General features: G+C 33.9%; 3 protein-coding genes across 3 annotated transcripts; 2 read left to right on the top strand and 1 right to left on the bottom strand.

Annotated features, from left to right (window-relative positions):
• The first annotated feature begins 107 nt into the window (after positions 1-107).
• Positions 108-9,689, top strand: LOC114178289 (Peptidase S41 family protein). Its single transcript, XM_028064110.2, has 12 exons — positions 108-579; positions 687-806; positions 1,886-2,023; positions 3,382-3,486; positions 3,594-3,762; positions 4,171-4,247; positions 4,969-5,013; positions 6,069-6,152; positions 8,363-8,401; positions 8,484-8,546; positions 8,899-9,028; positions 9,113-9,689. Exons 1-12 carry the CDS (start codon positions 256-258, stop codon positions 9,166-9,168), a joined length of 1,350 nt encoding a protein of 449 aa, XP_027919911.2. The 5' UTR covers positions 108-255; the 3' UTR covers positions 9,169-9,689.
• A 3,199-nt stretch (positions 9,690-12,888) lies between these two features.
• Positions 12,889-15,580, top strand: LOC114174999 (Carbohydrate-binding X8 domain superfamily protein). Its single transcript, XM_028059750.2, has 4 exons — positions 12,889-13,095; positions 13,541-14,062; positions 14,925-14,964; positions 15,057-15,580. The coding sequence occupies exons 1-4, from the start codon at positions 13,038-13,040 to the stop codon at positions 15,283-15,285; spliced, it is 849 nt and encodes a 282-aa protein (XP_027915551.2). The 5' UTR covers positions 12,889-13,037; the 3' UTR covers positions 15,286-15,580.
• A 454-nt stretch (positions 15,581-16,034) lies between these two features.
• Positions 16,035-18,302, bottom strand: LOC114175000 (cold-regulated 413 inner membrane protein 1, chloroplastic-like). Its single transcript, XM_028059751.2, has 6 exons — positions 18,050-18,302; positions 17,834-17,974; positions 17,373-17,468; positions 17,144-17,208; positions 16,381-16,450; positions 16,035-16,284 (listed from the first exon to the last, which is right to left on the bottom strand). The coding sequence occupies exons 1-6, from the start codon at positions 18,214-18,216 to the stop codon at positions 16,122-16,124; spliced, it is 702 nt and encodes a 233-aa protein (XP_027915552.2). The 5' UTR covers positions 18,217-18,302; the 3' UTR covers positions 16,035-16,121.
• Between the last annotated feature and the right edge of the window lie 5,694 nt (positions 18,303-23,996).

The raw sequence follows: 23,996 nt of genomic DNA on the forward strand, positions 1-23,996 counted from the left end.
AATTAAATAAATCCAGAGAAAGTAACACAAATACATTAAATAATCCACAAAATTAGGAAGAGGGTTTGCATTGCATTTTGCGGTGTTTGGTTTGGTTGTGTTTTGGGGTGTTGGTTAGGTAGGAGATGAGAGTGGGATCCACCTATGGATCACGTAACGGGTGACTCTACATGCATTCTTTTCTAAACAAGTAATGAGCTAATTAAAGAGAAGAGAACAACGCCAACACATTTCACTAAGAGAATGTGAGTGAAGATGAGTGGCTATCTCTGTCTCAAACTCTCGCCGCCGCCGCCGCCATCGCAACCACCGCCTTCAACTCTCTCCAAACATCATCTTCCCCTCCGCAACACTCTCCTCGGCGCCGCCCTCTCCTTTGGCCTCCTCTTCTCCTTCCCCTCCGTCTCCGCACTGCAACTCCCTTCCCAACCGTGTCCTCACCGCCAGCCTCCGCAAGAGACGCTCCAAACCGCTCCCGAGGTTGTCACTAACCAGGGCCTCGTCGAGGAAGCGTGGCAGATTGTCAACGACACCTTCCTCGACACCGGTCGCCACCGCTGGTCTCAGGATACGTGGCAGGTAACAGACTTCAACTACTCATACTGATAATACTCTCGCACGCAGTGTCTGTTACTACTGCGTTATGGTTTGTTGATGCTGATACAGCGCTTCTTTGTCGATTCCAGCTGAAGAGAGAAGCTATTTTGAGCAATTCCATTCAGACGAGGTCGAAGGCGCACCAAATCATCAAACGAATGCTCTCCGGTTTGGGCGATCCTTATACGCGCTTTCTCTCCCCTGATGAGGTAATTTGTTCGTCAATTTTGCATGGGTCATTTGTTGGACGCTAGTATTAGTGTTGTCGGATTCAGTTATTGGAGTGCTGTTGCTTATATACTTTATAGGTAACTTCACTCAAGGTCATTTTGCTTTGATATGCAATCTAACTTGATGACACATCGCTTACACCCTTCTCCATGTTCTGCCATCACCTGTCCGATACGTAGAGGGGCTTTTTAGAATGAGTATGGGCACAATTCAATACCAAAAGCTAAAGTTAGCTAACAAGTTCACAGTTGCATCCTATTGTTCACGGTCATATAACAAGTTAATGTGAAATGAGCACTTCGGGCATTATATTAGCAAGCCTGGACATTTGCATGTAGTTGGCTGGAAATGACTGAGTTGAGCTAAACCAAACTCGATTTAATAAGAATGTATTTAAGTGAAAAACTCAACTCGAGAACCTCTTTTAGCAAGTAGTTGATTCGATTCAAACTCATGAGCGACTCGGTTAAAATAGTCTCACACTAATTTTGAATTGCTTTGGTTTATTATTGGTCTTAGGTGACACAATGAGCCCGACAACAACTAGATATTGATACTATCATAAAATTTGGGTTTGAGCCTGATATATCTGAAAAACTATTCTTACAAGATGAGGATTGTACTCACTTATAAGTTATATGTACGATTTTGTCATATCATTAGTTATTTTGTCATATCATTAGTTAGTACGGGTTTTGGAGCAATAGGTGAAAGTGCCACATGATTTGCCTCAATTCTTGGATGCAATTTCTATAGATGTTGGACAACTTCACGTAATGCAATTAGTTTTAGGATGAAAGCTAGTATATTGTTTAAAAGAAAAACTAATAGCACACAAATCACATACACATCTTCCAAAACATGTAATCCTCAAAAATATTGCTTCCCTTGCATATTATTGGAGAGAATAAGAAACTAGTGATGTGTTTTTTGTATTATCTTATTCTTCACTGTTCTTTGTTTTAATTATGTATGATTATATAGACTGGTGATTTCTACTGCCGTGCTTCTCATGTTTCTTATTGAATTGCATGCGAACTTTTCCCACTGTTGAAAGTTCTCCAAGATGGCGAGGTATGACATGACTGGAGTTGGAATAAACCTCAAGGAAGTTCCTGATGAAAATGGAAACTTCAGACTGGAAGTACTGGGAATTATACTGGACGGTCCTGCTCATTCTGCTGGTGTTAGACAGGTAGACAGAGTTGATGGACATTCTTCAAAATTTGTGAATCTTCAAATCATCATTTGCACATTCAAAAATCTGCACCGACAGCGCTTGTCTTTGCTTTTGTGCTTTTTTGTCAATGAGATAAATATGTTACAGTAAGCATTCTATGCATTTATAATTGCTACATAAGCAATCTATCATATTCATTACTTCTACAAACAGAGTATAATATATTTCTTTTTATTTGCAAGAGTATTTGTAGTCAGTATACTACTAGGTAGAAATAGGTGAACAAATTTTTTTGGTTCTTTTGACCATTCAAAACAATTTCCCTTCCCCGCCTTTACCATTTATAAGCATAAACTCTGCCCTTCACTATCTCCTATTGCAAATGGGGTAGGCACACAGAACTATTTTGGGTTTATGTTAGAAATATAGGTTAACATCTTTTGTTATTTGTTATATTTCTGATACTCTGCTTTGACGCTGAAGCGTACTAAACTTTAATTTGTTACAAGAAAGTAATCACTTTCCCATAAATTGTAAATAAAAAACATAAAAATTGAGATCCACCCCAAACAATAGTTGAAAAAACTACTTGAGATGTTGGAGAAGTTGGTGATAAAAATAGCTTTGCCAAATAGCTGACATGATCTGCGGCAATTCATGGCAAGCAAAACAGGTCTGCCCTTCTCAAAATCACATTTAAAAGCTTCAAACTAGTATTGTTAGAGACCTAAAATGTTTAGACTTGAAAAATGAATTTTTGGAATAGAGACAATGCCAATGCATTCTATAAGATCTAGTGCATGTGGGACAAAGCCGGGACTAGGGCATTTGGCAAAAGTCGGGATCAATGCTTCTGGAGGGCGGAGCATCTAGAAAAAGCTGGGATCATTGAAGGGTGGCGGGCATTGGGTGTGTCAATAGAAATGTCTGACCATGGTGAACAACTGCTGGTGGCAAACCAAATTAGGTCATGATGCAATGGTGGCGGTCATACTAGAAATACGAGTAACATTGAAAAAAGTGACTAATTTTTTATCAGAGCATTTTTGTTGTTGTGAGGAACTTAAAAGCGGAATGGTGACAGAACAGGTTGGGAGGATGGTACCATTTTGATGCCATGTTGAATTTGCTGAAAACTGTTAGAATTTATTCTTATTTTATATTCTGATTTATTTCCTTATTTAATTAGGATCATTATAGGAATATCTAATTAGATTAAGATTTATTAGAATATTATTTATAGACATATCATATCATGTATACAGGAATAAAATATCCTATAATTATTTATAGAGCTTATACAAAATGGATTTTGTTGTGTAGTCCAGACACAAATTCCTACAGCTTCCTTCATCTTTTTTCTTCTTCGCCAGGGGGATGAAATTTTGGCTGTCAATAACATGGAGGTAAAGGGAAAATCAGCATTTGAAGTATCATCCCTTTTGCAAGGTCCTAGTGGAACATCTGTGACTATTCAGGTTTTGGATTCTAATTCCAAGTTAGTTTGGTACCTGCTCTAGCCTTTGTTCTTTTGAAATTAATAATGTTTGATGTTCTAATTTAATATTTGGATTACTACTGTCAGGTCAAGCATGGCTACTGTGGACCTGTCGAATCAATAGAAGTTCAGCGGCAACTTGTTGCTCGTACACCAGTCTTTTATCGGTTGGAACAATTGGACAATGGTGTTACTCCTGTTGGATACATACGCCTCAAAGAGTTCAATGCATTGGCCAGAAAAGATTTAGTCATTGGTCAGTTTTTCTTAGCTTCATGTCTGTTTCTTTTTCAAACTAAAATAATGATACTATCTCAATAAGAAACATTTTTTTGCTTATGCTTATGTATTTTTATTTCAATAGCAGTGGAAAAATAATTAGCAGTCCTCTGTCACTAAATAGCAACTTTTGCATAACTAACTTGACATTGATCTGCGGAGGGGGTTTTATTTGCCTTATTTTGTCAGTAGTTTAAAAATTTATCTGGGCTATGTAGCTCATGTAAGAATGAATACCATATATTGTTAAAAGAAAGTTAAACAATGAAAGCTACCACTTTTCTGGATCCTTATATTCATGGGTATGGTACTGTTACCCGTGGACTTTCCTTAGTTATTTCCAGTTTCTTATACATGACACCAGAACAAATAATGTATTTTGCAGCAATGAAGCGACTTCAAGACATGGGTGCTTCATATTTCATATTGGATCTTAGAGACAATCTTGGTGGGCTAGTACAGGTTGTTTTTCCATATATCCCTATTTACCTTTCCTACATACATGATATTTACAGGCTGAGTGCTGGCAACTTGTAATCCTCTAGATATTTTTGTCAATGAAACACAGAAATCAGTGTTCAGTTTTCAGAAAATTTATTTGCAAATCTCTGTCATTGTGCGAGTGATTCCATCATTATAATGAAGTATATGGCTTGGACATATCCCATCATTATAACTTTCAAAAAATTCACATAACATGATAATCTGGTTAATGTCTATACTAAAATATTTTACTGCATACCTAATAATCAGTAAGAAGCACAAATAATGGATCAAGTAGCCCATCATTAAATAATTTCTGTCGGGAGATGGACTCCATTTTTTTAGCAGGGCCCAACATATAGCTTGAACATAAATCTGCATATATTTTGAATTTGAGATGTTTAAGTATGTTTACCATAGCAGAATTTAAGAACTGATTTAGAGCTTTGAAGCTCTTTACTTTTGAGTCTCTTATTGTGAACAAATTGAATTTGTGTCTTTTCACTTGTTTGTACATATTTGTCTGTTTGCCTATGTAAACACATGCGTTTTGCAAGATATTGTGGCACCGTAAAAGAATTTCTGTTCTCTTGTTTTTTTAAATTTAAGATGACAAGATCAATGATGCCTGCATTCTGTTAATTATAGTTTTTATTTGCCTTTAAATTGCCTAATTTGTTGCAACTTTTAACTTATTCAGGCTGGAATTGAAATTGCAAAGCTTTTCTTAAATGAAGGAGATACGGTATGTCAGTTTTGTGCCCCTTACTGATTGTAACAGTTTTGATCAAGAGTAAATTGTTGCTAACCTCCTTGAACTTATGCGTACTCGATGATTATACCTTAGGGTTTGAAAAGTTGCAAACAAGCTCCTTTCCTTCACATTTTATGGGGAAAACACTCTACCATAAGAGGCAACATCTAATATTTAATAGAATTATCATTTGACGCCCAAAACAATGATTTGAAGTTACAAATCAATGAGGTGTATTATGTCAGGTATCCACTTAAATGTTGTTTTTCCCCAAAACGATATAATGAGGTTAAAACATGTTTTTATCCTTAAGTTTTTTATTTTTTTTATTTTATGATCTGTGTTTTTTCCTGTAATAATTTTGGTGTCATGTGAAAGTCACATGATAATTTTTTCTTAGATATTTATTGGTTTACAAGTGGGGTCCCATGCCCCACCCCTTTTCTTGCATAATGAGGAGATCACATTTGGGGATTACTTATTTATTTTCAAATTCTAACATCTCATCCGAACATACGTCAAGTTTGAAGCGTGTATACTCCAATTTAGCCTATTATTATTGTTGTAGTTGTTATTATTTCCAGCTTGTCCAAGGCTTGATATTTGCTTTTGAATTCTGAATAAAACATGAACCATAATTGAATTGTGTATGCTTTGATTTGCTCTTTTATTTATTCATTTATTATTGTCATTCTTATAATTATAATTATTATTTTTATTATTATTACTACTATTGTTAATAATTATATAGTTCATCTAGCAGAGCAAAGGACTTGATTATTCTTGGTGTGATTGTATAATGGTAAAAGGCTTTTTCTAGGCACTTCAATTGCTTTGGCATCCTGTTCTGATTACTTTGTTTTCAATATTTATTTTCTATCGCATGAACTCAGTTCAGCGTTAGAAATTGTGTATATAGCTGTTACTTTATTTTATTATACTGTAGGAAACCTTGATCATAAAAAGGTCTGCTACGTTGTGATACTTATTCAACTGTTCTTTTGAACATCTTAGCTTTTTTTTTTTTTCTAATGCCTTCATGACAGGTGATCTACACTGTTGGAAGAGATCCTCAGTTGCAGAAGACTATCGTTTCAGATACTTCACCATTGATTCAGGCTCCTGTTGTTGTAAACACATTTCTATATCTTACTTTCTATCATTGAATTAACCTTGAATTAAATTATTCTACTTCTCAATTTCTTTTTTGGTTTATCATCAGGACAGGAAGAGTTCAAGGACATTTCTTTGACGATATTATTTATAATTTGACTGATAAATGGTGACTCTAGATGCCAATTTGATGAACTTTGGTAACATGAACCTTAGAAATTACAAATGACACCTTCCAAAATACAAAAGACAGCAAAACACCTACAATTCATTTATTTATTGTGGATTTTTCTCTTTTAAATACAGGAGAAGATAAAAACTTGAGATTTGTTCAACAGGAAAAATAACGCATGTTTTATATTAACCTATTAAGATAAGGCCAGATTGCCCAATATTGTTATTGTTTGTTGGGGGAAAATAGATTGAACTAACTCAGGGGTCTAGTACTCTAGTTTTGTGGGACTTAAACGTATGAAGCTATATGGTAGATATGATATGTATGATATTGATAGGTAATGATTTGAGTGCAAACACATTGAGGGTTATCGGAATTTACTGTTATTGAAAACAATGATGGATATGTTATCTATGATGGGTCATTGATTTGTTTGAACCGTTTGAGTAAATATCTTTCACCTTACTATTGAAGGTTCATAATTGGTACTTTCAGAGACAGTGCTCAGTTTATGCTTTTTTGTAGATTTTGGGAAATAAGCTTTTGAATTCAAGTGTTTTTATTAAGAATACAGAGTTAATTTTAAAACGTGGACGCCAAGGCTGCAGCACTGGAAATTAGGTCGAGGCATTAAGAATACCTTACTTTGCAAACTCGTGATAAGGAGAAGTACAAGAAGTTGATTGAGATGTTGTCTATAGTCATTGGAACCTTGAGTGGCATTGCTTCTGCTAGGTAGCCAACAATGACGCTCTTGGATTTAGCGTTGGGTAAGTTCTGTCAATCAATGAAGAAGGTCTAGTTGCTGATGCTCGACAAAAATCCTATAGGTTGGTGTCTGTTGAAGTTTATTTCTATACTTAGGGAACCACCCTGACATGAAGGTGAGTTTGTGTTGAACTTTGAAAGGCTATGATCCATTTGAATTGGGCCAAGCTTTTGGGATACAGGTTTGACAAACGCAAATCAGGACCGGAGAGTGGAGGTGTACAGTGAGAATAAGTTGCTATCTATCATTGATGGATTGAAGGGAAATCCATCTAAACTTGGTTCCTCTAATCAAGAGAGGTACTCTTTTGTATGAGGGTGTATTTGTGTTGTCTTCAATTTTCTTACGGAGGATTCTGGAGATGATAATGGAATTTCATGAGATACCACAAGGGGCCCACTCAAGATATACCAGTGTGGAGGAGACGCTACCCTCAGAGTTGGATAGTGACAATGTTTTGCCACTTGAACTTGAAATAGTCTGGCTAGGAGGTGCATCATAGAAGGTGGAGAATCTGTTATTCAATTGCTCATCCAATTGAATGGGTAAAGCATGGAAGATGCAACTTGGGAAGGGGGGTTCAGCATTAAAAGTCAATTTCCCCAGCCGAGACTTGAGAACAAGTCTAATATTGTTGGATTGGTTGTGTGTGCTTGGAAATAGGAGAGTGGCTCAATGTGGACTGTTCTAGGAGAAACAAGGGTATGAAGAGAAGGGTTCATAACTGTTTTACCAAGAATGTGAGAGGGGAACTAGGGTAGATACGGGAATTGTGATGAGAGTGGGGTACCAGAATAATATAATTTTGTTGTGGACAGAGGGCATTAGCCTCTCTGATAGGAGCTCAGCTCTCAGTGGGATCATCTCCTGTAATTTCTTTTTGTCAGTGATTAATACTAACATTCCCTCGATTACTATTCCATCTTTATTTTTGTTTGTTTGGACCCCTAAGAAAAATACTTGGGAAACTGTTCGAAAGGGATTTATTGAAAAAATGGATTTTAATTGGATCCAATACTTCAATGACATCATTTGGTCAAAACATCTTGCTCAGTGATGGCTTGATAGTTAAAATGTTCCACAATTCATTGTAAATAAATAAGTTAAAGAACGTCTCAGATTTGAGATTATGCTCTAGTTTTATGGACATTTTCATTACCCCTTGCACTTGACTAGCTAAAAGTTTGAAATAAGTTGAGATCTTATATGTTTGAGTGTATAATTACATGTTTTCCCGTCATGATGGCAATGCTTATAATCCTTTTTGGTTTGAACCCTTGCAGGTTTTAGTAAATGACAAAACTGCCAGCGCAAGTGAAATAGTACGAAGCTCAGTTTCTTAATATATTTGTTTGATTTTTCACTCTTCTTATGATGACACAATTGGTGTTGTGCTTATTTCAGGTTGCTTCTGCACTTCATGATAATTGTAGAGCTGTTCTCGTTGGAAAACGGACATATGGCAAGGTTCATAAATCTATGATGTTTTTTTTTTCCACCGGTGCTGTATGGTTCAAACCATGTAGACTTTATCTGCATGCTTTTGTTCTGAAAATCCCGTGCATTTGAATGCATTTTCTATTAAACACACGTTAGCTTTCTTTTAAGGTGTATATATTTTTTGAAGGAGCACCACGATGACAGTGCAACATTTTATCTGCTTCTATAAACGGGTTTCTTTTCTCGTCTGCTTCTCTTACTAAAGGGAAGATAATAGAGGAAAATCGTATAAATATCTATAACTGACTTGTTATATTTGCAATGGTTTTTCTCTCACACAAACTCTTCTTGACACTTTAATGTGCAATGCTTCAAACAGGGTCTAATCCAATCTGTATTTGAGCTTGACGATGGGTCTGGTGTGGTTATCACTGTCGGGAAGTATGTAACACCACATCACAAGGATATAAATGGCAATGGAATAGAGCCTGACTTCCAGAAACTTCCAGGTACAATTTTTTTCCCGTCTTTTCTTTTTCACCTGCGTGGTCAAAAGTTGTAATATGGAACGTGATCTGAGCCCCATTTTGCAGCATTGGATGATATCAGCCAACATCTTAAAAAATGCAGTATGCCTCAACAGGGATAAAGCAGTTTCTTTGGTATTCCAATGCATTCTTTTGCTTTGGATTTATCATTTAATTTGAAACTTTTGAAGAATCTGCTTCTGGAAGTTGCCATATATATCTCAAGAGTTTCAGATTAATATATATGCATGAAAGGTGTACCTAGCCAACAAGGACATTTAATTTGACATACATTGGCTTAACACCCAAGATTGGCTTGGAAGATTTGAAGTGTTCCGTGGAAGATAAAGTGTATAGTGAGTTTGACATGAGAAGAAATGACCTATGAAGCATGCAAGAGTTTGCATTCAAGCAGCCAGTGCAGCACTGAAGTGAGTTGGGTTTAATACATACTAACAAAGAGAAACTTTGTTATACATTTCTATATGAATCTTTTGATACCATGTTTCTATTTTTGCCTTACCTCTCAATATTAAATTGTATCAGAACCAATTAGTTGATTGTTTAAGCACATTGAAAATGCCACTTCATGGATAAAGAACTCGTACATATTGACAATGATGAAAATAGAAATTGCAAATAACTTATGCTTCTTCTTTCACTATTTTGTATGTCATTTCTTCAGTTTTCTGATGTGAACAAGAGAAGTCCCTTGCATCAGCGTTGAAACGTGGCGTTAATTTAATTTTCGTGCCTTAGTTATCATATATGATTTTGTTCATTTCTTACATCGAGATAGCTTTTTATACAATTCAAAACCGTATTTTGAAAATTGTATCGAAAGGCCTGTCAGACTCAAAAACCTATGAATAAGTAAAGTGATTGATTCACATAACTTACAAAATCTACTTGGACAAAAATGGTTAAAAAACTGGAAAACCAATAAAAGTTATTTTGTAACAGTTCAATGGAAAATATTTAATATAACATTATTTTAATTTTAAATAAACGAAAATAAACATTAAATATTTGTTATTCTCTTTTTTATTCTAAATATGAGCTCTCCATTTATATATATATAACTTTAATTCAACTAAACAAGTCTCCAAAAATTAAGATTATTAAATAAGGATCTTTAAAATGAAAGAAAATAAGTCTAACTAATGGGGTTCCTCTATGGTGTGATCTGAGTTTCTTTCCAGACGAAAAATCTTTCAAAGAAATAATTATAACCAATCATCTTTTAAAGTGCGGTTATGATTTTTTAAAACAAAGAATCATTACAAGAACAAGATATTAGTATAAATCTTAAAAAGCAACAATTAAACTTATTATAAATAATAAATTATTACAAAATGAACCTTTTTTTTAAAGGATCTTTTTCTCAATTATTTTTTTTAGTTAATTTTTTCGAAAATGTTGAATGTGATTTGGAAAGAAAATTGTTATAAACAGTACAATCCATCATTATAAGATTATTAAGTATGAATTGAATTATCTATAAAAATTACACTATTATCATAAATTCTGAAGTAATTAATCCAAAACCTATTTTATATTCCAAATTAAAATAAACATTTTTTAAAAATAATTTCGTTTAGTGATTCTCAACTCAAAATAAGCCTTATTTATTTAAAATCCAAAATAAACACACCCGAATTCAATGGTTATAAAATAATAAAACTTACATAACATCAAAAGTATTTTTGAGTCTCAAAAACCTTATTTGTGTTTGGTTTAAACATTAATTTTTAGATTTACCAAATAGTATGTGAATGAAATTATGTTTTGATATATAATTAGCATTGAAAAAGTCAAAGTCGCGTGACAAGAAGCCACTCATCACTCATCAAACCTTTCATTTGAAAAGGATAGTTAATAACATAAGATATTTGTTATTATGTTTTCAGTTTACATGGATGAGACTTGTATATTTAAAAAGATTAAATGATAAAATATTTATTTTAATTTTAAAAAATATTTAATTTAAATTTATAGTTATTAAAAAATAAAAATAATACAGTAATTATTTTAATTTAAAAAATATTACTTAAAAAGATGAAATGAAAAAAGAAATTGTAGGAGAATCTCTTATGGTATAAATGAAGTTACATGCCATTTCACATCAAATCTTAGAAGTGCCACGTCTACGTGACAAAAACAGATATCATATTGTCTCCATTGATGATTCAATTCAATTGAAAATTGATAACCCATAAGTGATAAAACACTCAAAGTTAAATAATTGGATACTTGAAATTAAATTTTCGATTTTTTGAAGTTAATTAAGAACAATTTGAAAGTGTATTAGTCATAAATTTGTCATTTAATTATAGTAATAATGATTTCAGAGTCTGAGCATATAAATCACATGTTCGTGTAAAAATGAGAACACAACACTACCAAGGTTCGAGTAAAACAACTTCAGTGTCTCCTCTGCTCTGCGTTTGTAGTAATTTTCTTCCTATTCTGACTCAAAACAAGTTTGTTAGCTTTTACTTTTAAAGAAATTCTCTGTTTTATTCTTAAGATATCTTTACAAATTTATATTTATTTTTCTGCATTTGTAAATATATGTTTTAAAAACTCCTTCTTCTAAAGTCTAAGTATATAGCATTTTTGTATTCATCGAGAAAAAAAAGAAGACGATGGTAGTATTTAGTAGACACGTTAATAAAACACAACTACTCTATTTGTTTATTATGAATAGTAACTTATTCCTTTTCTTTATTTATTGTTAATAAAACATATTCCAAAATCAATCTCCTATTTCTGTTCTGTTTGCATGCTTATAATTGACATTTTGTTATTGACTTTCTATTTACAAAATGCATACCCTCTTCAAAATGAATTCTTTGCTGCAATACTTATATTGTAGTCTTTATGAAATTTCCCTTGTGATTTTTTGCAAATTCCTAACACAAATCTTCCCTTCCATGTTTATTATTACGTGGACAACAAGAAAAATGCTAAAGATGAGAAAGACATTTTACGAAATCTTACACGATTCTACGTGTAAATTTTTAATAAACCATTTCTGATAAAACCGTTGGTTACATTTTTGGTAGCCCTTATAGTTGATAAAAGTATAATGTAATTCATTCTATTCTTTCACTGTATCTAGTTAAACTTGATAGCGTTACAGCCATACTTCTCTCTAATTCTAGACTATTGCAAGTGAGTTGTTAATATTGTTACATTTGGGAATTTGATATACTTGTCTTTTTTATTTATTTAATTGCATGATATTATTTATAGCAGAAGTAATAGAAGTTATGCAATAGAGAACTTATTTGGGTTAGAATAGGCAACATAGTTGAGACAAGGAAGCTTACGCATGACAAGACTATCCTGAGTTCTTGTTGAACAAGGCAGCAGAAGCAGCAGCATAATAACTTGAGTTTCTTAGGAAAGGAATCGTACTTGGAAAACAAAATAGAGAAACTAGTTATTCAGAGAATAGAAAATGAGTTTTTGTGTTGAGCGGTGGAGGAAAAAAAACAATAGAAGGGAGACAACTTTCTTCATTACAAACCTGAAAGGCAAAACCACTTGCTCAGGCTTTACTTTTGGGTTCAGTCCCATGAAACAGTAGAAAAGAGTGGCATAAAAGAGAAAGGACGTTGCAGAGATGTCACCGTCACATAAGTTATATAAATATTGCACCTCTTAAGCATCAGATCACTCTTTCACCTTTTTCCTTAGCCATGCACCTTTTCCCCCCTCAGTTTGCACCTTCTCTTGCTTGCTTATTTCAACTATCCCATGTCTCCTTTCTCAAGTTTGCTTATATTCTTCCTTCTCTCTTTGATCCAAGAAAGCTATGATTCTTCGACATTTTCTCATATATAAAATATAAAAACATGTAATGAAATTCCTCTTCACAGGAACGGACAAGGTGCTGGCCTAGTTTAATAAATCTTACCGCGTAAACATTTCCCCAGAACAAGAAGGAAACACCCGCAATCTAAGCACAAGCCAACCTGCAGTAATGGGTACTAGAAGCTGCCACCTCCTGTTATTCTCCTTGTGTCTTTTCTATGGTTCAGGTAACATTAATAAGGAAGATTTTTTTACTTAGCTTTTTTTCTACATGCATAAACCAACTTTCATTATTAAGAGCCGTTTGATTTTGAGGATAGAATTTATCAATCGAAAACATGATCGAAGTTTATCTTCAGGCACAAATGATGACAGTTTCCAAACCTAAGAGATGTTAGTCATGCATGCACTCTTATTAGGCACTACTGTAATGAACTTGACTAGGCGCAATTTGCAAATTGGCAGTAGCTTTAGAAAGGGTATATACCTAGCTCATGTGCATCACATAATTATTGAATGAACGTGAGTCCAAGAATCACATATACCCGTCACCTTCAGTGGCAAATATAGAGAAAAAAAATGGGGTTATCTGATATCAATTGACCAGTTCAGTTTCAGCATGGTTATTCTCATTTGTCCTACTGAAGCATTAAGTTACCGTTCCTTTTTCAGGTTTAGGAACAGCCAAAATATTAACGATTAACAAAAACCAGGAAATATTCTCATCTTCGGAATTGGGCACTCAATTGGATGATGTTCCAATCGTCAATCCCACAGATCCAGACACAGGAAATCCGTATATGGGAAACCCTACAAACCCTCAACCACCTGACATGTCAGGACAAAACCCCACAACCCCAAACACAAATCCAACCACTCCAAACACAAACCCAAACCCAACCACCCCAACCACAACCCCCACAACACCAACCCCGACTACTCCTACATCATCAGGTGGTCAATGGTGTGTCGCTAACCAAGGAGCTTCAGACACTGCTCTACAGGTTGCTCTTGACTATGCTTGTGGATATGGAGGTGCAGACTGCTCACAAATACAACCAGGAGCAAGCTGTTATAACCCCAACACTGTCCGTGATCATGCTTCCTATGCATTCAACGACTACTACCAGAAGAATCCAGCACCTACTAGTTGTGTATTCGGAGGGACGGCGTCGCTTACAAGCAATGATCCAAGTAAGAATTTCTTCCAACTTAAAACCACAATTATCCTCTTGTCATCATTTTCTTGCTTGTGGTCATGATATGTAAAACATTTTACGTGTCCTAAAATCGACATATAAAATTTGCATAAAAAATTGAGTCTGCACAGCAAGGGTAACATGTAGTCTCCGGTACATATCAAGTATCCATCCAATGAATATCATCAGGCAACCAATATCTCAGATCTGTTGGGAATTTCGGGTACAGCTTTTGGATAGCTGAAATCACTATTTTTTCATATAAAATGTGGATTCTTATGGAACTTTCTAGAACACGAGAGCCAGTTTAAGGACTTCAACAAGCACCTATAACCCACTAGTTGGATTACCCCATCTCCAGCTCTAGTTTTTTAAAAAATTTAACTAAACATCTTGACATGCCTATAATAAGATTTTCTAAATTACGGTATCTCCGTACGCATAACTTACCGGTCCAGGAACTTATACTTTCATCTGTGGAGCAATCTGCAACGCATCAACTGACTTCATTTCACAAAACTTTAGGTTTTATTTATTAGAAGTAATGAATACCCTTCCAAGTAACCAACTAGAGTAATAATGACTCTTCTTTCAGTTACTGCTGAAGGTCCAGCCACTGTTGAACCCCTTTCTCAGTAAGGGATAAATCATGAATGTCTTCAGAATTTGATCCGTGTGCTTAGCTTATTGTTTTCGCATTAATTTGTGACTCCAAGGATTGCGGGCTTCATTTGTTTTGTTGTTTTTTTAAGGGGATTAGATTAGACTTCGTCTGTATACAATTTCTACTTTATTTTATGTCTGTTACTTTTGCTTCTCCAAATAAATATAGAAAATAACATCTAATTCCATCACAGGTAGTGGGAGTTGCAAATTCGCATCACCCAAGGCAACAAGGTGAGAATATTTGCAGCACCTATATCTCTTCTTTCACCACATAATGAAGGTGAAATCCTAATGCATCCTAATATATTATCTTATAAATGCAGCGTAAGTCCACCACCACCAATATTTGTCAGTCCACCAAGTCCACCAACTCCAATGACTCCTACTCAACCAGGCTTGACAGTTCCTGGTGTTCCTAGTGGTGACGGATCAACTGTCTTTGGTTCAGAACCAACAGGAAGCCCCAACGCTGCCACATCTGCCTTTTATTCCCTGCCGCTGTTGCTCACATGTGGCTTGCTGGCTTCCCTTCAAATAGCAAATTACATCTAGATGATGAACAAGGTCCAGTCATTCTTTATGTGATGTGTTGGAATTCAATCCGTCTTCCAGCAGTTTTTGCAAAGTTTCAAGGAGTCAGAGTCCACAAGTCTTGCAATTAAAATTACCTCTACCTTTCATCTATGTATGGCTGTTAGTTGATCAAGCCAAAAGGATTTATAGGTAGTAGACAGTTTTTCTACAGTATTAGCTACTCTTCCATAGAAAATCCTTGTAATTAATATCAGCCAGCATGCCATTTTATTTACTAAACAGAATAAAATACATTAAAGAACTTGAAATCATCGCCTTTGGACTAAAACAGGTTATTGGTGAGATTTGATAACACGACGCTCAGATCCTTTGGAAAAATCTACTTCACAATAGATATTCGAGCAGGGTATGTGATCACACAACACAAACTGGCTTCATGGTTTTAGTTGCAGTTTTTATCAAACGACTTTGATTTTAAATAAGACATAACAAATTCAACATATTTACACTTAAATGTGCTCATTCAATTCAATATAAGTGAATGCTTAACTTGCCACAGTTCGAAGGCAATATTCATTTTATTACACATTTTAAAGACTGATTAGTCTTTAGTATTTTATGGTTCAACGGGATAAACTGATTAGTCTAATTTGGTTCTGATAAATATGATAATAAACATGTTCTAAAAACAATTTCTATGACAAATACCAAATACTGATTCCAACTTCATTATTTGAATTAACAAGTGAAAAGTAAAAGATGGAGGATCAAACATAATCCATACATTTTTTATATCAACATTCTAACAAGGATTGTTCTTATTTACAACATATTAGGGCGTATCAAAATCCAACTCAGACCAGAAGTAACAAAGATACAACAGTGATAGAAATGACAGCTAAGGTGGCAACAATTGAACCTTGGTCAAACGATTGCTGTAAGCTTGTTCTTGAGAAGTGCTGGAAAGCCAAATACACCGCAATCAACAATGAAACCACAGCACCTTCTTTTGTGTGCCTGACAAAGAAAGATGTAGAAAAATTTTATTTTACCTTTTTGCAAAATGTAGAAGAGGCAACAGCCCAAAGTCCTAAAAAAGATGGACTTGCTTACCTTAATTTCGTAACCTCATAAGGAGCTATCATAACCAAGAGTAATGCCAGAAACGGCAACTCAAGCTCACCTAGAAATAAAAAAGACCCAGAAGATAATTTTTCCTTCTTTAAATCAATATTCAATAAGTATGAAACACGAAATGCACAACTTATTTGTACTATTTATTACACTCCACAATCAGGATTTTATTTCTCGTGTTTTATAATTTATACAAAGAGAAGATATAAAGTCGATCCTGAGGTTACTGAAACAATGCATACATTTATAATAACTTCAACAAGCGCTATACATCTTGACACTTCAGGTACGTAATATCCACTGTCTCCTGTGATGCTCAGATGCATCAATTTGAGTCACATCATGATCCTTTAGTGATACTCATCGATAAAGTATGTAATCTATAAAACACTAATTTATAACTTATCTCACTATATGATACTTTAGTGATACTTTTAAGATTACAATGCTTTATAGTTTATTTTGAAAATGTCTAAAAATGTGATTTAATTTAATTGGGATTCTACACACACACACACACACACCCATATATATATATATATATATATATATATATATATATATATTATGTTATAACAATTTTTAGACATTATATGTTATGTAACATATCCTGTTATTTTTTAGAATAAGTATAGCTTTATCAGATACACATTATACCTAATACACGGATGGTATCCCTGCATCATAAATCATCTCTCTTTCAACATTTCTTTTATCACGCAAGATGAATAAGAGAACATACCAGGAATATAGAAGAATAGACGAATCAGAAGTGCCAAGAATGCCGTCCACACACCATATCTACCTCTGTATGTCCAATTGGCAATTGGTGTACGAAAGTAGACCCATTTAAAAAAGCGTTGATAAGAAGAATAATACGCAACAAAGTTTGGTTGAACGAATTAAAGAATGTCGAATATTCCACCATATAAACTCTCTAAGAAAACACAACAAGAGAACGAGCGACATACTTGATCCAGGCAACGACACCAGCAGGTGCTTGCAACGCAAACAACGGAACAATATACGATTTCGGCACCGCAGTGCCTTTTGCCAGTATCAAAACCCTACAAACAATGTCCCGAACAGCCATCAGTCACATATAAATATTTTAGCATAATTTCGCATAGAAAGAAAGCACATCAATCGAATCACAGCTTTATACACACACGAAAAATTACCGCCAGCGAGAACAAACAATTCCGTTTGGAAAATCAATCGAAGATCAGAAAGAAAGAAAGAAATAAAGAATTGTCCGATAATACGTTTCTTTCAGTCGTTAGAAAGCGAAACGGAAAAAATCACAAGAATTAATATAATACTATTTAAAAATGCTAATATTATATACATAACTCCATGAAACTCAATTTCCGAAAATATAATAAACGATAAATAAATAAGGCGATTGAATAAGTAAAGGAAGTGCACGAACAGTGACGAAACGGTAGAGATCCATCGGAGATTGGGAGGAGGGAGAGGAGCGGGAGCGTAACAATGGATGCGAAACGCGGCGTTTCGGTTACCGGTACTGGATTTGGCAAAGCTAGCGATTCCGTGGTGACCGATGAAGGACCTTAAATCGGAAAAGCTAAGTGAGAAATGAGAAAAGTGTGAGAGAGATTGAGATGAGAATGAAGGTAGGGTATACCTGAGGGGGTTGAAGGTGTGAGAGAGCGATGGCGGTGAAGAGCGAGAGAGAGAAGGTAGATGAATGCATGAAATTGAAGATTGGTGCTGGCGGTTGAGGAGAGAGAGTGCAGTTAGCGGTGAAGCTGAAGCTGAAGCTGGAGAAGACACAAGCATTGCCATCGCCATTGCTGACGTTTCTTCTTTCTCTTGTTCGTTTCTATGGTTAGTTCCAAATTTTGGACCGGTTCGGTTCACCGATTTCGTCTTCAAATCTGTAGACCGGAGTAAAGTTCACCCCTTTTAATTTATTTATAAATAAATAGTTATAAGTTATTGTCTGGTTGACTCGTAATTAGATTTTGGTATTCAGAAGAAAAAAAAGTATCTCTGTTATCTGACTAATCTAAATTTGCATAAGTATGGATGTGTATTTATTAATGTTGATTGTATTAATTTTGGATTAATTTGTATAATCCATGGATTTTAGGGACAATGAAGTTTTTAAAACCTAAAATCTATTTAAATGCATGCTATACGAGCTAATATTTGTACTATAGATTTATAAAGTAACCGAACCTATTTGTTTATGTACGCAACTAGTATATTATTAATTAGCCTTTTGCTTCTGCACCCTATCTTTATTAAATGCACTCACACTAATTTAAAAAAAAAATTAAAATAATCTCTTTTTGTTGTACCTGATTTTTTTGCTATTAGTATCATTGTTGTCACCGCAGACGAAGAACAGATGAAGAACATTACAGAAGAGAGGTAACGTATCGTAAAAAAAGAGCGAAAACAGATAGAAGAGTCAGGAACAAGTAAGAAAGCATTTATTTTCTATTATATTTAAGTATTTTGATTGATTACAAAAGGGAACAAAAGCCTATCTTAAATAGGTCGATAGACAAAACAGAAAATTCTAGAAAATTAATTGAATCAGTTATTGTATAATTTTAGGAGAAAAGTAGAAATCCTAAACTAAAGGTTTCGATACTCTCCCCTAAAGTTGATGACGATGAATACTCAACATCCCTATCTTGCAAATATTCATCTTGAAATTGGTACTATGAAAGGTTTTCGTGAAAAAATCGGCGAGTTGGTCATTGAAGTAGATCGGAAGAAGGTAGTGATAACGGTTAAGAATCCAAATGTGAGTTTAAGTCCCACATCGACAAGAAATGAGAAAGTAGAGCACTATATAAGAATTGAGACTTATATTATCTTAAGGTTTTGGATTAAGAGTGGTGTCAGAGTCTTATGTTTATGTGGTTAGGCTTAGATCTCATTGGTGTTGTTCTCCCAAGTGAAACTCCCTCTATAAAACCTAAAAATAACATCCATAGAATCTCTGGCTAATAGCGCTAACAGTTTTATGAACAAAGAGAGAATAATCAGATTAAGATCGGACAAAACCAAAATTTAGAAAAAAAGAGAATAGTCTTGCAAACCACTGTTAAATTGCCTGTTTAAGTCCACATAAAGACTTGGTCAGACGAAAAACTTGTCCTTGCTTAGGAACATTCAGCCCAAGTGGAGATGTCATATAGACTTCTTTTACTCTCCAGTGTTTTATGAAAATATTTTTCCCCACAATTCTTTTGAAAGTGACACTGAAAATATTGAACAAATGGTCCAAGATCTTAGTTTTTTGAAGAATTCCCAATGTCATGGATAATTACATCATTTCTAAAGATTTTACAGGGAGAAACAATGATGATGAGGATATCATTACTACTCCTGAAGATATCAGGATAAAAGACAATGCTAGAAGTCTTGAACAAATTGATGACCAGTCTAAATAAAAGTAGAATAATCAACAAGTTGTTGATTTTATTGAGCAAGAACAAAATGATGATAATGCCCAAGGACTAAGACAATCCAAAAGAGATAAGAAGATTTTGAACTACTTGAAAGATTACTAGATTAATGGTTCCTTTACTATTGATAATTCTTATAGTTCCATGAATATCGGTTAACATAAGCTCACTTATAAATATGCTTACCCTATCAATTCTGTTATGACTTATGATAGTCTAATAGAATAATTATGGATTGAATTTTTAATGATCCAACAATTCACATTCATTTTGGATCCAAATAATTGGATTAGATTTTCGATCCAAACCTATTTTTTCAAAAAAAGTAGATTGAATTTTTTAAAAATCCAGATCCAAATATTTAGATCAAGTTTAAATCCAGATCTAAATATTTGGATCAAGTTCAAATTCCAAAATCCATTTTTCATAAAATAAATTCAAATTAAATTTTTTAAAACTTGTGTCAACAGGGCTGACACCATAGAATTTGGTAGACTTTTTGTCGATGCCAAATTTTAGCATGGGATGAACTTGGATGACTTTCGAACGAATTTCGGTCGGAGACAACATGACCAAATTTGGGCCAAGGTCGACTTGACAAAATTTCAGTCGAGATCGACTTAACTGGATTCGACTGAATTTCGGCCAGGGTCGATTTTGTCTAATATAACAAAATTTTGGCCAGAGCCGACTTGGCCAAATATGACCACATTTGGGCCAGGGCCTGATCAGTCAAATTTCGGTCAGAGTTGACTCCACTAAATTCGTCGGCGGGGGCGACTTGACTGAACAAAGCCAATTTTCGATCACAGTCGACTAAGTTGAATATAGTCAAATTTCGTTCAGGACTTAGTCAACCGAATACGGCTAAATTTGGGCTAGTGCCGACTCGACCAAATTTTGGTCATGACCAACTCGACTGAATTTGGCCAAATTTAGGTCAGACTGACTTGCCTAAATATGACCAAATTTCGGTCGCGATCGACTCTGCCGAATACGACCAAATTCAGGTCAGGACCAACTTAGTCAAATTTTGGTTGAGGACAACACGATCGAATTTTGACCAGAGCCGACTCGACTGAATTCGGCCGAATTTCGGTCGTGGCCAACTCAGTTGAATACAGCCAAATTTTGATCGTGACCGACTCATTTGAATACGGCCAAATTTCATCCTAGGCCGTTTAGGCCGTCTCAGCCGAATACGACCAAATTTGGGCCAGAGCCGACTCGGCCAAATCTCAATCGGGGCCAACTCGATTGAATTCGACCGAATTTTGACTAGAGCCAACTAGGCTAAATACAGCCAAATTTTGGTTGCGGTTGTCTCGGCCGAATACGGTCAAATTTTGTCTAGATCGACTCAGGCCAATGTAGTCAAATTTGGGTCGGGGTGAACTCAATCGAATACTTCCAAATTTTGTCCAGGACCAACTAGGCCAAATTTCGATCAGGACCGACTTGACAGAATTTGGCCTAATTCAACCAAATTTTGTATAGGGTCACGTCAACTCAATCAAATACGACTAAATTTGCGCTAGTCTGTCTCAACCTTTAACCAAACCTAACCAAAAATATAAACTGAAAATTTGGATTGAATATTTTGATTATCCATTTTGAAAATCTAGATTTAGAGTATGGATATACAATCCATAAAATATATAAAATGTAGATCAGATTGATATCCAAATCCAATAAAATGGATTGAATTTTTAATAAAATGAATATTAAATGGATTGGATCATAGCAAAAATGGATTGGATCATGAATATTAGATTTTTTGTCCATCCTTAGTTTGACTTTTCAGATCATCATCTGCTTCCTTTCGCTCATTTAAGAGTTCAATAAATATAAATTATTGTTGTTATCCTTATAATTTTTATTTTTATGTGTTAAATACACATTAATTATTACTTTTACCCTCATATTTTTATTCTTTCAATTTTATATGTATTTAATCTCTTTTTATTAATATATTTTTTACAAGAGTATAATTTAAATTTGTTAGTACAAATTTATGGATACATTAACAATTCTTTTATTAAACTTCTAAAATTTTCAATTAAATTGTAAGTTTTAAAGTTTATGAATATAAATTTAAAGGTTTAGTGTTTACGGACGTCTCATGTCTCACGTCTCATATCGCACGTCTCACATCTCACATCGCACATCGCACGTCGCACGTCTCACGTCGCACGTCTCTCACGTCTCACGTCTCTCACGTCCCACGTTCCACGTCTCTCACGTGTCTTACGTCTCACGTCTCACATCCCTCGTCCCACGTCTCTCACGGTTCATATATTTTTCTAATTTTTAATTTTGTTCTGTCTAAATATTTCGTATGCAACTTTTAAATAAATATTATTTCATAATTGAAAATTTTGAAAAATAATTAAAGGAATATTCTACGTATTTAAAATATGCACATATGGTATTTTTCTTTAATTCTAACCGTAAAAAATGACCATTTTTTTTAGTGAACGCTAGACTGAATTGGTTATCAAAGTAATTTTTGCAATGCTTTTGTTACTTGTGTTCCAGAAACGGCTTATATTTTTTTCATGACATATTTTTTATTAAAACATGTTCCAACAGTATGATAATCGAATGAAATTGTGACAAGAAAAGCAAAGACCTTCACAAATAAAAAGAAAAAGAACTTGAAAAGACCACTCGCACAATGACAGAGATTTGCAAATAAATTTAAACAGAGAATGAATATTAAATAAATTGGATCATAGAATAAATAGATTACATCATAAAAGTTGGATTTTTTGTCCACCTTTATAGTTTAAGGAGCATATGAACTACACTTTTGCTATTTCTATCAATCATGAACACCAATCTCTTATGTTGAAGGCAACAAAAATAGTGAGTGGATTACTACTATAAGTAAAGAAATACAAGCTTTAGAAAGTAACAAAACTTTTTGGTATCTCACTTTTCTCCCGCCGGAAAGAAATCTATAGGATGCAAATGAGTTTTTAAAATAAAATATAATGTTGATGGTACCATAGAAAGACATAAGATTAGGCTAATTGCTAAAGATACTCTCTATTTGAAGGAATAGACTATTTTAATACTTTTTTCATGTGGCTAAACTTAGTACAGTGATGGATTTTGATAACTTCTGAGCTAAAGTAGAGATGGAACCGATTCCATTCAAGTTTGTTTATATTTATGTTGGGAACCGATTCCCTTCGTTATGGATCCGATTCCATACATGTATTTTTATTTTACTTCTTTTGTGATTGAGAATGGAATGATAAATTAATTATCCATGAAAAGAAAAGTGCTAACAACTTATCCTCTCAAACGTATTCTGGTTTTTCTATTTTTTTTTAACAGTGTGACACCTAGCTCAAAAGATTAAATGTAGTTTAATGAGTGCATTAAAGTTATGCAACTAGATTCTTCCTTGTGATCTTCACTATAGATAGAGTTCTCTTCCGTTGTGTTAAGTTTCTTTTCTATATTTGTTTTTGCTTTGTTATTAAATTTTATTGTCTTTTTATCGTGTTCAGTTTTTTTTTTTTTAAATTTTATTGTGCTATCATTTGTTGAATATTAAAAACATACTGTTTTTAATATTTTAAAGATAATTTTAATATATTTTAAAATTTTAAAATAATGATTTATCTGTGTATTTTGGGAACAGATAAGAGAAACAACGTAAAACTAAACTCCTTTTTATCGTTATTGTTTTGATTACTTTCTTTTTTCAGATAATCTCTCTTACCACCATCCACCTATTTTTACACGCATCTCTCATTTCCCTTTTCCTAAATACTTTTGTTTTTGCTAATATACTATCACTTCAAAAAAAAAAAAAAAAAAAAAATATATATATATATATATATATATATTACTTTTCTGTAAATATTCATCAAAGTTATATATTGAAAAAAGTAAAAAAAAAAACTTGTAAAAGTGAGAAAATCTAAATATACTTAACATCACCACAACTCAATAAATTTTTTAGCTGTGTGTAGAGAGCTTGAGTACTTGTATAAGATAAAATTGTTATCCTTATGAAAGTTATTAGAAAGTTTACCTTCTTTTTATAAAAATTGTATGAGGGAATTGTAATTTTCTACTTACAAAAATTATATATGGAATAATAAAATATTTTTATTCAGTTTAAGATTT

The sequence above is a fragment of the Vigna unguiculata genome, chromosome 3 (assembly GCF_037176805.1).
Source record: "Vigna unguiculata cultivar grain cowpea cultivar isolate G323 ecotype 2 chromosome 3, ASM3717680v1, whole genome shotgun sequence".
NCBI lineage: Eukaryota > Viridiplantae > Streptophyta > Magnoliopsida > Fabales > Fabaceae > Vigna > Vigna unguiculata.

Bases quoted from the DNA above. Each gene is read 5' to 3' on its own strand.
- LOC114175000 (XM_028059751.2), bottom strand. From the start codon at position 18,216: ATGGCGATGGCAATGCTTGTGTCTTCTCCAGCTTCAGCTTCAGCTTCA. The intron at 17,469-17,833 runs GTTCGTGCACTT...CATTGTTTGTAG, and splicing joins ATCTCTACCGTTTCGTCACT to GGTTTTGATACTGGCAAAAG. The intron at 16,285-16,380 runs GTAAGCAAGTCC...TTTCTTTGTCAG, and splicing joins TATGAGGTTACGAAATTAAG to GCACACAAAAGAAGGTGCTG.
- LOC114174999 (XM_028059750.2), top strand. From the start codon at position 13,038: ATGGGTACTAGAAGCTGCCACCTCCTGTTATTCTCCTTGTGTCTTTTC. The intron at 13,096-13,540 runs GTAACATTAATA...TTCCTTTTTCAG, and splicing joins GTGTCTTTTCTATGGTTCAG to GTTTAGGAACAGCCAAAATA. The intron at 14,063-14,924 runs GTAAGAATTTCT...ATTCCATCACAG, and splicing joins GCTTACAAGCAATGATCCAA to GTAGTGGGAGTTGCAAATTC.
- LOC114178289 (XM_028064110.2), top strand. From the start codon at position 256: ATGAGTGGCTATCTCTGTCTCAAACTCTCGCCGCCGCCGCCGCCATCG. The intron at 3,487-3,593 runs GTTTTGGATTCT...TACTACTGTCAG, and splicing joins GAACATCTGTGACTATTCAG to GTCAAGCATGGCTACTGTGG. The intron at 8,402-8,483 runs GTACGAAGCTCA...TGCTTATTTCAG, and splicing joins CTGCCAGCGCAAGTGAAATA to GTTGCTTCTGCACTTCATGA.